This window comes from Scardinius erythrophthalmus, assembly GCF_964197995.2.
Source record: "Scardinius erythrophthalmus genome assembly, chromosome: 1".
Classification (NCBI taxonomy): domain Eukaryota; kingdom Metazoa; phylum Chordata; class Actinopteri; order Cypriniformes; family Leuciscidae; genus Scardinius; species Scardinius erythrophthalmus.
Window position 1 is genome coordinate 41,960,672 of NC_138221.1, and position 14,177 is coordinate 41,974,848.

Below are 14,177 nucleotides of genomic sequence, written 5' to 3' on the forward strand. Positions count from 1 at the left end.
TCTGCAATAAAAGGGACACACGCGATCTGAGAAATAATACTGTTTGGGTGCGAGGCATTTACAGTCAGCTCCTGAGGGTGCTGGCAGGCTGTTCATTGTGAAATAACTCGCCGCACACAGTCGTGCGTTTCGGGTGTTTCAGCCTCGCACCTGTTGACTTTCTTCTCGAGGGATGAAAGCCAATTTGTAACGGCTCGCGTTTGCCGAGGCAGCGTGTAGTAGATCGTATAAATAAGTATTTAAACAGTATTCTGGTGCACTATCCAGTGTTTATGGCTGCATTTAATTCTGAGGAATTAAAATAATTAAAATATTATCTGACTTTAGAACTTGGTTAGATATTTTAATTCAGCCTAATATCTGAAGGAGAGTGTCGCTTCTAGAAGTCCCCCTCAAAAAAAAAAAAAAAAAAAAGCAAAAGCTGAGCTTGGGACTCTAGGCGGCGCTCTCGCCCAAGCCTCCTGAGAAGACGGATCTGAGGACTGTCCTTCAGGCCAGGAAGGTGTCGGGAGAGAGGTCCTAACTTATGTGAGACCTTGGAGGACCTCAAGATGCTCACTAATCCCATCATCGTGAGTCAAATTCAATCCGAGGATTGGTTTGTCACGATAGATCTAAAGGACGCCTACTTCCACATCTCCATCCTTCCATCTCACAGGAAGTTCCTGAGGTTTGCTTTCGGGGGCGAAGCTTACCAATATCGGGTTCTTCCGTTCGGCCTAGCACTTTCCCCTCGCACATTTACCAAGTGTATGGATGCAGCTCTAGCACCCCTGAGGCTCGAGGGCATCAGGGTGCTCAATTATATCGACGACTGGTTAATAATGGCCCAGTCGCGAGAGCTGGTGATTCGGCATCGAGATGTCGTCCTCGCCCGCATCCAGAGCCTGGGGTTAAGACTCAACACGAAGAAGAGCGTGTTGACACCAGCCCAGAGAACCACGTTCCTGGGAGTGGTGTGGGACTCAGTCACGATGCGGGCTCAGTTGTCTCCTGCTCGGATCGAGTATATCCTGACCACAGTGTCCAGGTTAAAGCTAGGCCAGGCCGTCACTGTCAAACACTTTCAGAGAGTGTTGGGTCTCATGGCAGCAGCGTCCAGCATGATACCTTCTGGCCTGCTACACATGAGAGCTTTACAGTGGTGGTTAAGAACCAAGGGGTTTTCCCGAGGGGAAACCCATTCCGCTTGATAAGGGTTACGCGCAGATGCCTTCGTTCCCTGTCAATTTGGAAGAAGCTTTGGTTCTTGTCCCAGGGTCCCAATTTGGGAGCGTTATGTCGCCGAGTATCTATTTCGACAGACGCCTCCCTCACGGGCTGGGGCGCGGTCATGGACGGCCGTTTTACGAGAGGCCTCTGGCAGGACCATCATTCCTCTTGGCACATAGATTGCCTAGAAATGTTGGCGGTGTTCCGGGCTCTGAGGAGCTTCCTGCCAGACCTCCATGGTCGCCATGTCCTTGTGAGAACCGACAACTTGTCGGTGGTGTCTTATTTGAACCGCCAGAGGGTCTGAGGTCGCGCCCTCTGTGCAGACTGGCGCATCAGATCCTCCTGTGGTCCCAGCGGAGACTATCGTCTCTCAGGGCGATGTATGTCCCGGGGGACCAGAATCAGGGAGCAGACGTCCTGTCGAGGCAGGGGCTGAGGCCCGGGGAGTGGCGACTCCACCTAGAGGTGGTGGAAGCCATGTGCGTGAGATTTGGCCCAGTGGAAGTGGATCCTTTTGCATCTCAGGAGACATCCGCTGGGGCTGGACGCCATGATGCAGACATGGCCGAGGCTGCGTCTGTACGCATTTCCCCCGATCGCTCTGCTCCCAGCACTTCTGGAAAGGGTCCGTCGAGACGGAGTCAGTCTACTTTTAGTAGCCCCGTTTTGGCCGGCCCGAGTATGGTTTTCGGACATCATTTCACTCCTGGCAGGCCCGCCATGGCAGATCCTTCTGAGGAGGGACTTGCTGTCCCAGGCGGAGGGCTCAGTTCTCCACCCTCGACCCGAGCTGTGGAAACTGTGGGTCTGGCCCCTGAGGGGGCACAGTACCTAGAAGCCGGCCTGTCAGCTGGAGTGGTCGAAACCATATTAACTTCCAGAGCTCCCTCCACGAGGAAGTTATACGGCCTTAAGTGGAATGTATTTTCCGTTTGGTGCAGAGAGCGTGACTTGGACCCAGTTAACTGCCCAGTGGCTTCAGTACTGGAGTTTCTCCAAGACCGCTTTTCTGCCGGGCTTACCCCGTCCACACTCAAGGTTTATGTGGCTGCCATTGCGGCTTTCCACGCTCCCCTGAGTGATGGCCCGCTGGGGAGGCATCACTTGGTCGTACGCTTCCTACGTGGAGCCTGGAGGATGAGACCTGCGACTCGCACCAGAGTTCCCTCTTGGGACCTGGCAGTGGTTCTCGAAGGGCTGGCCGAGGCTCCCTTCGAACCACTGGAGTCGGCTGAGGCCAAGAACCTTTCATTTAAGGTGGTCTTTTTGTTGGCCATTACTTCTCTGAGGAGGGTAGGAGATCTCCAGGCGCTCTCTATTTCCAATGGGTGCTTGGAGTTTGCTCCAGGCAACATTAAGGCCATCTTACATCCCAGGCCCGGCTATTTGCCCAAGGTGCCATCTAATATGGCACGGCCTATGGTTCTGCAGGCATTTCATCCTCCACCTCACGTGACGGCAGATGAGGAGAGACTTCTTCTGCTCTGCCCTGTCAGAGCACTGCAGTGTTATATTCAGAGGTCCTCCTCATGGCGGAAGTCAGACCAGTTGCTGGTGTGTTTTGGGTCGCCCAAGAAGGGGCTTCCCGCCTCTAAACAGACCATCAGCAACTGGATCGATCAGACTATTTCCCTGGCCTATCAGGTGCGCAAATTGCCTTCACCTATGGCCGTGAGAGCTCACTCCACCAGAGGCATGGCTTCCTCTAGAGCCCTCCTTTCAGGGGTTTCTATCCATGACATATGTGAGGCGGCTGGCTGGGCCACTCCGCACACATTCATGAGGTTTTACAGTCTGGACCTTCCCTCTACACCCGGTGCACGAGTGCTTTCGTCCTAAGTTGTGCCTGAAGACAGCTTCACACTAGGATGAGCGGGGTTTGTTGTGGTATAGTGGGTATCTCGTTCCCCTAGTGTCGTCACCGACGCAGTTCGAGTTCCCTCGAAAGGGAACGTCTCGGGTTACGTATGTAACCCTTGTTCCCTGAGAAAGGGAACGAGACACTGCGTCGGTTCGCCACACCTCACCCCGCCTGGAGCACTTGCTTCATAGCAAAAGCTGACATTTCTGTGTGCCGGCGTGCTTTTGTATACATCCGCTTATGCCATCACACGCTACGTCATCACGCAACGCCAATAGGATTGGATTAGTTTTCATTCATGAATTCAGACGTGCTACGCTGAAGGGCGTTCCCCTAGTGTCGTCACCGACGCAGTGTCTCGTTCCCTTTCTCAGGGAACAAGGGTTACATACGTAACCCGAGACGTTTTCCCAGGAGGTCTCCAATCCAGGTACTGACCAGGCTCAGCCCTGCTTAGATTCAGTGGGCAACCAGTCTTGGGCTACAGGGTGATATGGCTTCTGGCAGGCCAACTTAGGGACGACGCACCAATATTAAAATTCTTGCTGGTAGCAATAAGCTGATAATTATTTCCATGTAATGGCTGTAAATGGTCAATTAAAATATTGCACTATATTTTCTAAATAAATAAACGTATTAATAACTATATATATACAGTATTGATGATACCGATAAAGTAAATATTATTTATAGAATATCAATATCTAATTAATGAAAAATATCGGCTTACTGTACAGTATATCAAATATGGCACCCATAAATTGTGCATCCCTACAGAAAACTGTTAGCATTTTTACATTTTCATTAGGACATTTACTATGTTTATTCAAAGCTGAACATATATAATACAAGACATTTGTGACAAGTTGACAGCTAGTCTGTAACTAGAGAGTCGCAGCATTACCGTAAAATGTCCACTTGCGAGCCACGCTTCAAACTTGTTTGAAATCTAGCCGTCTTGTCTTCATGAATGCGCAACGACTGAGAGCGCAGCAATGACTAAAGGCTAATGAAATAGTGAAAGAGCGAAAGAGTGCAAGAAGACAGTAAGGTACTGGGAAGAGTGAGCAAATAAATAAATAATACAAAAAATCAACAGCTCCATATGTCTCCCCAAGCACCATGTCATCTATATTTCTTGTCTTTTTCTAATTTTTCCCTGATCATTTGCTGGTCTCCACAATGATTTCAGGTTCTACCCTTGTGGGCAAAACCTGACCTACACGCACGCGCACGCACGCACGCACGCACACACACACACACACAAACACACACACACACACACACACACACACACACACAAACAAACAAACATAAGAACGAGCCACAGCCTGACATGACTGACATCCCTTGTTTGTTTTTATCTGTTGATGTTACTGAATTTCTTAAGCAGGTCTATTCATCACGTCCTTGCTAAATCTGTCAAATACATGATTCAGCAAACGCTGGGTAAACCTTTCACCCAGACTGCAGATGAAGCAAATTTTGGCTATTGTGTGCATGTGTGAAAGAGACAGCATGTATCTGTAATACAAAGAGATATTAAATATGTCTTTGGCAGCATTTGTAAAACAGCTCTAAAGTGTTTGTTAGACACAGAGGAAGTGGGTGTGTGTCTGTTAAACTGTGGCGGTTTGTGCGTGTGTGTGTGTCTCGCTCTCCCTGGGTGAACGTTTAGTTTCTGGCAGTGATCTCGCTGCCCAAGCTGGCACGCTAGGGAATGACAGACGGCCTGTGTAAATGTCTGTGGTTCCTTCTGTATTAAGTGTGTGTGCGGTCACAGGCCATAGTCATTAGGCCCGGTCGGCTGCAGGCTGAGGGGAAATGTACTGACGATTTCCTTGTTCACCAACTTTCTCCTTCACAGTCCACTGAGAACTGATCCATTATCTACAGCTGTGAGCCCATCACACCTACAGCAGCGCCTAGCAACAGGTCACGCACACACACACACGCACACACACACACACACACACACACACACACACACACGCTAATACCATCTTAAATGCTCTAAAAGCTTTTTTCATTCACAACACGTTTGCATAGCACTTGGGGCCAGACAAAAAACACAACAGTGTGTCAAAATTCCTCGCTTACTTTGCTTTTTACACACTATTTTAACTGGAATTTCTCATTTTCCAATTCAGAATTGGGGAAAAAAATATTTAATAAAAACATAAAAACAAGATAAATTTACTTGGGAAGCAAAATACATTATATATTAAGACTTTTGTATTGATTTTTTTGTATTTAATCTTATTTAATCTATCTTATTTAAATATCTATATTTTATATACATATTTAATATGTATGCCTGTTTTATTTGAAAATGTACTATTTAAACGATTTAAACGATTTATTTAAATATTTGTTTTATATAAATACATATGCATGTTTTATTTTATTCATATTTAATTATTTAAATGTCTGTGTTTCTATCTTTTTTAGAAATCTGATTAAATATCTGTTTTATATAAATATTTAAATATGTATATATGGTTTATTTGAATAATTATTTAATTGGTCTCTTTTTTAACAATTTAAATATCTAGTTTATATAAATATTCGTTAACACTTTACAATAAGGTTTCATCAGTTAACTACTTTAGTTGGCATGAATTAAGAACGAACAAGACTTCTACAGCATTTATTAATTAAAATAATCTTATTTTCAACATTTACTAATATATTATTGAAATCAAAAGTTGTGTTTGTTAACATTAGTTAATGCACTGTGAACTAACATGAACAAACAATGAAAGGCTGTATTTTTATTATTAACATAGATGAATAAACATGTAACACGTTTTGTTTATTGTTAGTTCATGTTAGTTAATACATTAACTAATGCTAACTAATGAAACATCGTTAAGTGTAACCAACTATTTATTTAAATGTGTTTAAACCCTGCAACATGTTAGGGCATGTCCTCTGTCCGCTAGGCCACATTTCAGAAAAACTGAATTACACAAAAAATAAAAATACACTACAAATGTTGTCTTTTTTTATTTGTTAATTTATGCAGTGCACACGCAGCTCTTAAATTACACATGCCACTAACATGATGTGATGAACAAGAGGTGACTGTAATTAAAACCATGCTGAGCTTATTTCAATTCAGACATCTTTTCAATCATTCCAAATTAATTTCCGCATGCCCCTCGCTTTCCCCATGATTCCACAGTTATTCACCAGCAGAATGAATGTGTAGGATTGCCTGGGTCCCCTCGGCCCATCCCACACGCTCCTGTCTCTCCTGCCCTCTCTCTCGCAGCTTCTTGGAGTACATTCAATTTTAATTTCCAAACTGCTGCCATATTGTGAGGCTGGCATGCAGCTCAGTCTAGCATAGAATTCCATTAACCCAGTCCCTACTGTTCAGACGCCACACTTCACACTGTCCCTGCAGACAAACACGGACCGGCTGCCCAGCACTCAGCCTCACTCACACATCTCGGCCTCTTTTTCAACCGAATAAAACGAATATCCTGTCATCATTTACTCGCCCTCGTGTTGCTCCAAACCTGTATGACTGACTTTCTTCTGTAGAACATAAAATGAGAAGTTTAGAATATTGTACTGGCTGCTCTGTTTAATACAATTACGATGAATTGGGGACTGGAACCCTTGGAAGCATCATAAAAGTGGACCATATGACTCATGTGATATATTCAGAATAACTAAACTAAAGTAGTTGAAAACATTGGCCAAAACTGCCCTGGGCTCTTGATAATTAATATAGAAATTGTACTTTAGAGTCAGATCTTTTCAATGAATCTATTCATTGAGTTAATTTGACTGATTTGTTTTGTGAGTTCAACTCAGTGACTCAACATTTCAGTGAACAGCTCATTGGAGAGGAGGATTGCCAGCCAACGTCTTGCATTTCGATCTGTTCCTCACACAATCTATCATTTAATAGAAGACTATATATATATATACAGTATACACACACATATATATATATATTTTTTTTTTTTTCAAAAAAAAAAATTAAATATGCTTTACACACACACACAAAAAAAAAATGTAATGATTTATCACAACTTTGTATCCTTTGTCAAATCAACTTACAGTAGATAATGAATGTGCTTCAGATAACATATATCTCCTTCATTGAACACTTTTAAGGCAACCAGGTAAATATATATAGACACACACACACTATTTGAATATTTATTAATATTTAAATACATGTTTTATTTTAATACTTTTTATTAATTCATGGGACAGAACTGACAGAAAACGATAAAAGGGATGTTATCTGCAAATTATTGCTCTGCTCTTTGGGTTCATCTGGAAACGTTACAGTTAACAGCTCATTGGAGGAGGAGATGACTGTCAGTGAATGACATGTCGTATATACCACTTTTATGATCCGTTTACAATGCGTTTGCATCCTTTTTAAAGCTTAAAGGTTCCAGAGCCCATTCATTGTAATTGCCTGGAAAATACCATGCAGCACATTCTTTCATTCCACAAGGGGGAAAAAATAATACATGTTCGTATTAATATGACGGTGAGTACATTTTCCCCATCTCTCACTGGTTCGGTATAGGTCTGATCTGTAGATCTGTGGGTAGAGAAGCTCTATCTCTCAGCCAAAACCACGAGTTGAGTGGCGCCATTGATCTCTGCTAATACACACACCATACATGCACAGAGAAAACGCTCTCCACCTCCTCCTCCATCGATTGCTGGGCGTGAACGAGCGATTAGCTCTGTATCCAGCCATCGCTGGACTAAGGCAGTGTTTCTTTCTTTTGTAAAAGCAAACATCTCAGCCATATTCTGCGCAGCAGTAAAACCCATCCACACGCACTCACACAGACATGCAGCAACAAACGCTCTGCCCGACGACCCAGTGACGACAACTTTCATTTGTCTGATCCAGAATGGACAGGATGGATGCAAGAAAGGAGGAAAGAGAGAATGGGAAGGGAGGGATAAAAACGAAAAGGAGACAAATGCTAATGTGGGTAGATTTCCACTGAGCTGAATGCGTCGCTTTCACCGTGCTTCACTGCACACAAACACAGTCATTTCTGCGCAGCAGTGTGGAGGGTAGAGTGAGAAAGAAAGAAAAAAAAGAAAGAAAGAAAGTCATTTGTTCATAGTGGTGAGATGTGGAGGGAGGTGGCCACGTCCTGACAGGTCAAATTACAGGTGAATAAAAGTTGAGGAGATGCTATCAACAGGATAGCGGCTATTAGGTGAGACGACTTAACAGTTCTGATTACACCTCTGACACACACACACACACACACACACACACACACACACACACACAGAAATCCACACATCCACAAAAGATATCATCGTACAGAAGTACTAGCGTTTCCATACAGGGATGAAAGGCTTGGGGAAGAGTTCACCATAATTAGCCATGCTAACGTGCCAGCTCAGCTGTTTCAAAATACTTATTTATCACTCAGCAGTATTCTCAGAAGACCCTATTTGGGATTCAACATCTTTTTTTTTGTAGCGAAAAAAAGTTTAGTTACTTATTCCTGCTTTTTATTTTTTAATTAGTGACGAAATTTGCTGATTAAAATTACTGATTAAATTTATGGTTACATTTTTTTATTTAATTGAGCTGAAAATGAATCAAATGAAAATGAAAGTGATTTGCTTCCCAAATCACTTTAAAAGGAGATTTATTTATTGGTGATATTGGTGAACGGAAAATGAATTATATCTACTAAGTATATTTACTATAAATATATCACACTTTTTTTCACAAAGTCATAAAAAAATACTGACTGGGCAAAATAAAGTGCAAATAGTTAAACATGATAAAAAAAAAATTGTTTAGTTCCTAGTATTCTTAGTATTTAGTGTACATTTACACTGTCCTAAAAAGTTTGGACACCCCCTAGAAGTTTTAAAGTGGGGTTTTGGATAATATCAGCATAAATTCTTATACTCTTGGTGTCAATTAATTAAAGTGACTTGTAATTATCATTGAATACCAGAAATAAAGATTTTCATTTTGATTACATAGCATAACATAACATAACATGGAAATCACTATTTTTAAGTATTTTTCTGTTCTAAAGACAATCATTTTTTATTTAATAAAATGTGTTTTCATAGTTTTGTGTTGTCCCTTATCAATGCAAAATCATCACAAAATAATGAGGATTTATATGCTGATGCTGATCCAAAATCGAACACGCTGGTAACCTTAATCTGTTTGTCCTAATAAATAAATTAAAATAAATGATCTAACATTTAATATATAGTCCCTAAGGCAGCTTAGTTAGTGACTTTTTGTGTAGTAACTTTACTAACAGAGTGCCTAAACTTAAATTAAGAAGTGTGCAGCTTGGCAAAGTACAGCTTTAAAGTAAGTAATTAGTGTTAGAATTTTTTAATAATGCAGTGGATTCAGATTCAAAAAAAAAAAAAAAGAAAGAAAAAAGAGCGTCACGCTATTGATCCCTGGGCAATTTAAGTTTATAGGAACATCCGTATCCATATAAAACAGGAGTTGATCCAAAATGAGTGTGAGATAATGAGTCATTTCCCTGTCTCTGTTTTCATGCTGAGCCAAATCTGTCTATAACTCACGACGCGGGAACAAAAGTTGACGTAAGGCTACAGCTCTGAGCATTGAGAGATGTGGGTGTTCTGGTCCTACAGCACAGGAACAGGAGTGACCGTCTCTATGTTACTGACACGGATCCTGAGGGAGGCCTGCCGGTCTGTGTGCGTGTGTGTGTGTGTGTGTGTGTGTGTGTGTGACGGGGCTGCTGGCAGGTAGCCTGATACAGACCGGGCCTTAATGAGCTCAATATGAGCACCAACAGGCCAATCCTTCATCTGCCCCCTCCACCTTTCAGCAGAGACCTGGCCTGACCGCAAACACCCTACAGACATAAACTGACTCGCTCGCTGCATCTCCCATCCTGATGCTCTCAAATAGAGCCTAAGCATTTCCTCCTCACAACCATTCACAGTCTTGAAGCATGCTGGGAATGCAGGGTCATTTATTCTCAGCCAGCAACAGTCGAACAACATAGATCTGAACAAGACACCAGATGTGATGCTAATCTATGACAGAATTGCTCTAAAGCTAGTGAGCCTACAGAGCCATCACAGACAACACAAAGCCTGCTCCATAATTCCAAAACAACTTCATTATGCTGCCTTCTAAGTAGAAGTTCTAGTTTATATAATTTTTTTACATAAATAATTATTAATTATTATTATGAATAATGTTATTACTATTATGATTATTATTACTATTGCTGTTATTATGGAATATAATCAGTAAGTTAATAAAAATAAGAGTGTTAATTTGTCTATATAGACAGTAGGACATGATGCTACAAGCAGTCTGTTCATATCATTAAATAAAATAGTTTATTTTATAATTATAATAATGTTGTTATTATTATTATTTCGTAAAAATGTAACCTTTAAGTTACTAAAAGAGTGTCAACATTTGTCAACATAGACAGTAGGAAGTGAAGCAACTAGGTTTCAAAATTAGTATGTCTAAGTTCCAATTTATACAATAATAATAAAAATTATAATAACGATAATAATAAGTATTATTATTATTTGCAATATGTAAAAACAAATAAATTATTATTATTAATGTTATTAATATTTTTGCGTGAATGTAATGATGTTACTAAAAATAAGAGTATGTTCAAACTAGGCTATAGCCTTTCCCAAATTGCACACTTCATATGCACTTACGGTCTTGTGAATTACAATGGCCGCAACGTGATTTTGAAGCCCACAAGACCATAGGGTGCCCCTTTTGACATTTTAGGTTATAGAGGGGTGCTCGCAAACAGTCAATATGCGCCCAGTCAATGAGTAAGTCGGAAGCTATATAAATTCCAATTTATAAAATGATAAGATGCTGGTCAGTAGGTTTTGAAATGAATCAACATACCTCACCATCTCAGAGTACAAAAGGAGAGAGACAAAAAAGATAAAGAGAGAGGGGGAAAAAAAGACTTAAACAGTTGTGTTTTTTCCTCTATGATGTGTGAAATGCCAGCCATCAGGTGAGCGACAGATTGACCATTTCTCACATTTTGCATTATGCATCACACCACTGTAGGAAAACTGCCAGCTCAGACACACATGCTCAGCCACACACAGGCGCACTCAGACACACACACACACACACACACACACACACACACACACACACACACACACACACACACACACACACACACACACACACACACACACACACACACACACACACACACACACACACACACACACACACACACACACACACACACACACACACACACACACAAGCGCTAAACCTCACATTGGGCTGTTCATAAATAATACCATCATGCACTGCGTCCACAGCTGGGTCTGCTCGCGGGACTGTCTGAATTATGCAGAGACCTGCACAGCCTATGCCCCTTCACACACACACACACACACACACACACACACACACACACACACACACACACACACACACACACACACACACACACACACACACACAACATGGATGCCACATGCATCACATGCACGCACCAATAGACACAAACCAACCGTCGAAACCATTTTCACCTATCAACTTAGTGGGAAACATGTCTGAACTACTAACTACTGTATGCTCTCAAAAGATGGAGGAAACCAGAGGAAAAAGGACTTTAAAAATGTCCCCGAATCAGTCTGTGGAGAAAAAAAGCCCATGGATCAGGAGCTTCGTGCAGGTACCTCTCAGTCAGCTCCATTCTGTATTCAAATTGGGACATGCGGAGCAGAATGCAGGTTGACATGAGTGTGATTACTTTGGGAGGAAGCTGGGATTTGCCAATGTGTTATTTGTGCCAGATTTGTCAGTGAGTGATATATGCTTCATGCACAAAGACCTCTCTCTCTTTCACCTGCTTGCACCCAGTTCGGAGTGTCAAAATCAACATAAAATCAAAACTGGCCCTATTTACTCTCTTTTTTTCATTCCTGGTCTTATTAGGCATCATTCCAGCATATGTTATTCCAATATAAATGTCTACATTTATTTCTTTTCATGTTATATAAAATTATGAATAGAAAATGAGTTGTGAAGTTTCAGGTTGACTTTAAATCAATGAAGAATGGAGAATATTCTACTACCCCCATTCCTCTCCCATATTGATCCACAAACACACATACACACACACACACACACACACACACACACACACACACACACACACACACACACACACACACACACACACACACACACACACACACACACACACACAAAAAAAGCAGGTGAACCCATACACACATGCTCACCTCAAACTTCTGCCGGAATTCCTCATTGCCTTCTTCTCCCTCGGCCGGGACAGGTACGTTGAAGTACTCGCCCTCTTCCTGACTGAGCAGCTTAAACCTGCATGTTTGTGTGTGTGTGCATGTGTTTGACAGACAGAAAATAAGGCACATTTAGATGAGTGCAGGATCTCAGCAGTATCACATATGGTTCAGTAACAGACATTAAATCCTCCTCTGATAATGGCTCCATCTGGCCGCTATAGGAATTGGGTACTGCTCGCGCGCTTCCTGAAACGGCACATTTTGCGAAATTACCTCAGCTCATTTAAACCATTCATACGCTTACAGTTTCCCTCTCAGCGGGGACGACCTTGACTATGATCAAGTGTGGAGAGGAATCCAACCGGTTTGAGTTGCCCCCAAACAGCTTTCAAACGTCTGAGGGACAGCGTGATACCCCGTCTCATATTCAGCTCTTCTAACATCTGTGCTCCCAGATAGCAGAAAATCAGCTTCCTGTTTAACGGTGTGAGGTGACCATTGCTGGGTTTTGCTACTGATGTGATAGGAGGCCCTGTGTTCGTCTTGCCTCTGGTGTGCGCGGGTGTGTGTGTTGTGTTTATGACTGGAGATGAGTCATGACTGCAGTGCTCTCCCACTACACTTCTTCCTTCCACATCTAGACCTCCAGAGGCTTTAATGTGTGTGAGCGTCTTCGTCACATTCATAGAAATAGGAAAGAGCACGAGAATGGCAGTTAGCATGAAATGACGTGGATCATTTTTGATATGATACATTAATATATTAATTTACTTTATTAATATTATAATTTTATTTATGTTATTATATATTTATGTTACACTACAATTTTTTTACTTCAGCAAACCAAAGGCTGCATTTATTTGATCAAACATATAGTAAAAACAGTAATATTGTGAAATATTACAACTTAAAAAAAACTATTTTATATTAACATTTTAAAATGTAATTTATTCTTGTGATGTCATAGCTGAATTTTCTGCATCATTACTCCAGTCTTCAGTGTCACATGATCCTTCAGAAATCATTCTAATATGATGATTTGCTGCTAAATAAACATTTATTATTATTATCAATGTTGAAAACAGTTTTTTTTTGTTTTTTTTGAAACTATGATACAAATATCTTTTCTGTTACTCTTGATCAATTTAATTAATCCTTCATCCAAACAAAATTTGCATTCTGGGAAGGTTTTATGCGTCTTTGGCACTGAGACACCAGTTTTACTGTTTCCAAGTTATACATTATCTTTTAATATTAATTTTATATAATTTTATCCTGAGAACAGGTGTGAATACAGCTGAAATGTCAACGATTTAATATGAAGATGCAATTGGAAATAAAATCAAATGTATTTAAACAATTAATGTTATCAATAGCTCATTGATTAGCAATTTATCTACATAAAGGTTTGAATATAATATAATATAGAAAAAAACATTACTGAATGCACCTTTACAATTTTTGCATTTGGCCAATTTCATAATGCTTTTAGTGAATAAAATGTTACCATAATTCAATTTATTGTGCAAAATATACAATATACAAGTACTGTTTTATCTGACACTGTAGTGTTGCAAGTGGACAATCGAAACCATTTTTAAAAAATATGCTGTAAAAACAAAAGAAAAAAACAACTATCCCTGTTCTCAAACTCCGTCCACTAGCAAATATGAATGAGTGTTGCGTCGAGACAGTGGCAGCTCTGACAAAGAGATTGTGATCATGTGGATCTGTCCTGACTGAAGGTAAACTGGGGAGCAGAAACGTCAACTCTAATCTGACACTCTGTGCTTTG

The 14,177-nt window shown here is 41.1% G+C and overlaps 1 protein-coding gene across 2 annotated transcripts in view; it reads right to left on the reverse strand.

The window, feature by feature from the left end:
• prkcbb (protein kinase C, beta b) overlaps positions 1-14,177 on the reverse strand; it is a 143,392-nt gene that overhangs the window by 52,754 nt on the left and 76,461 nt on the right. For both annotated transcript variants that reach the window (XM_081384997.1, XM_081384996.1), the window contains exon 8: positions 12,362-12,458. In XM_081384997.1, coding sequence (XP_081241123.1) covers positions 12,362-12,458 — 97 coding nt within the window. The remainder of the gene's footprint in view (positions 1-12,361; positions 12,459-14,177) is intronic.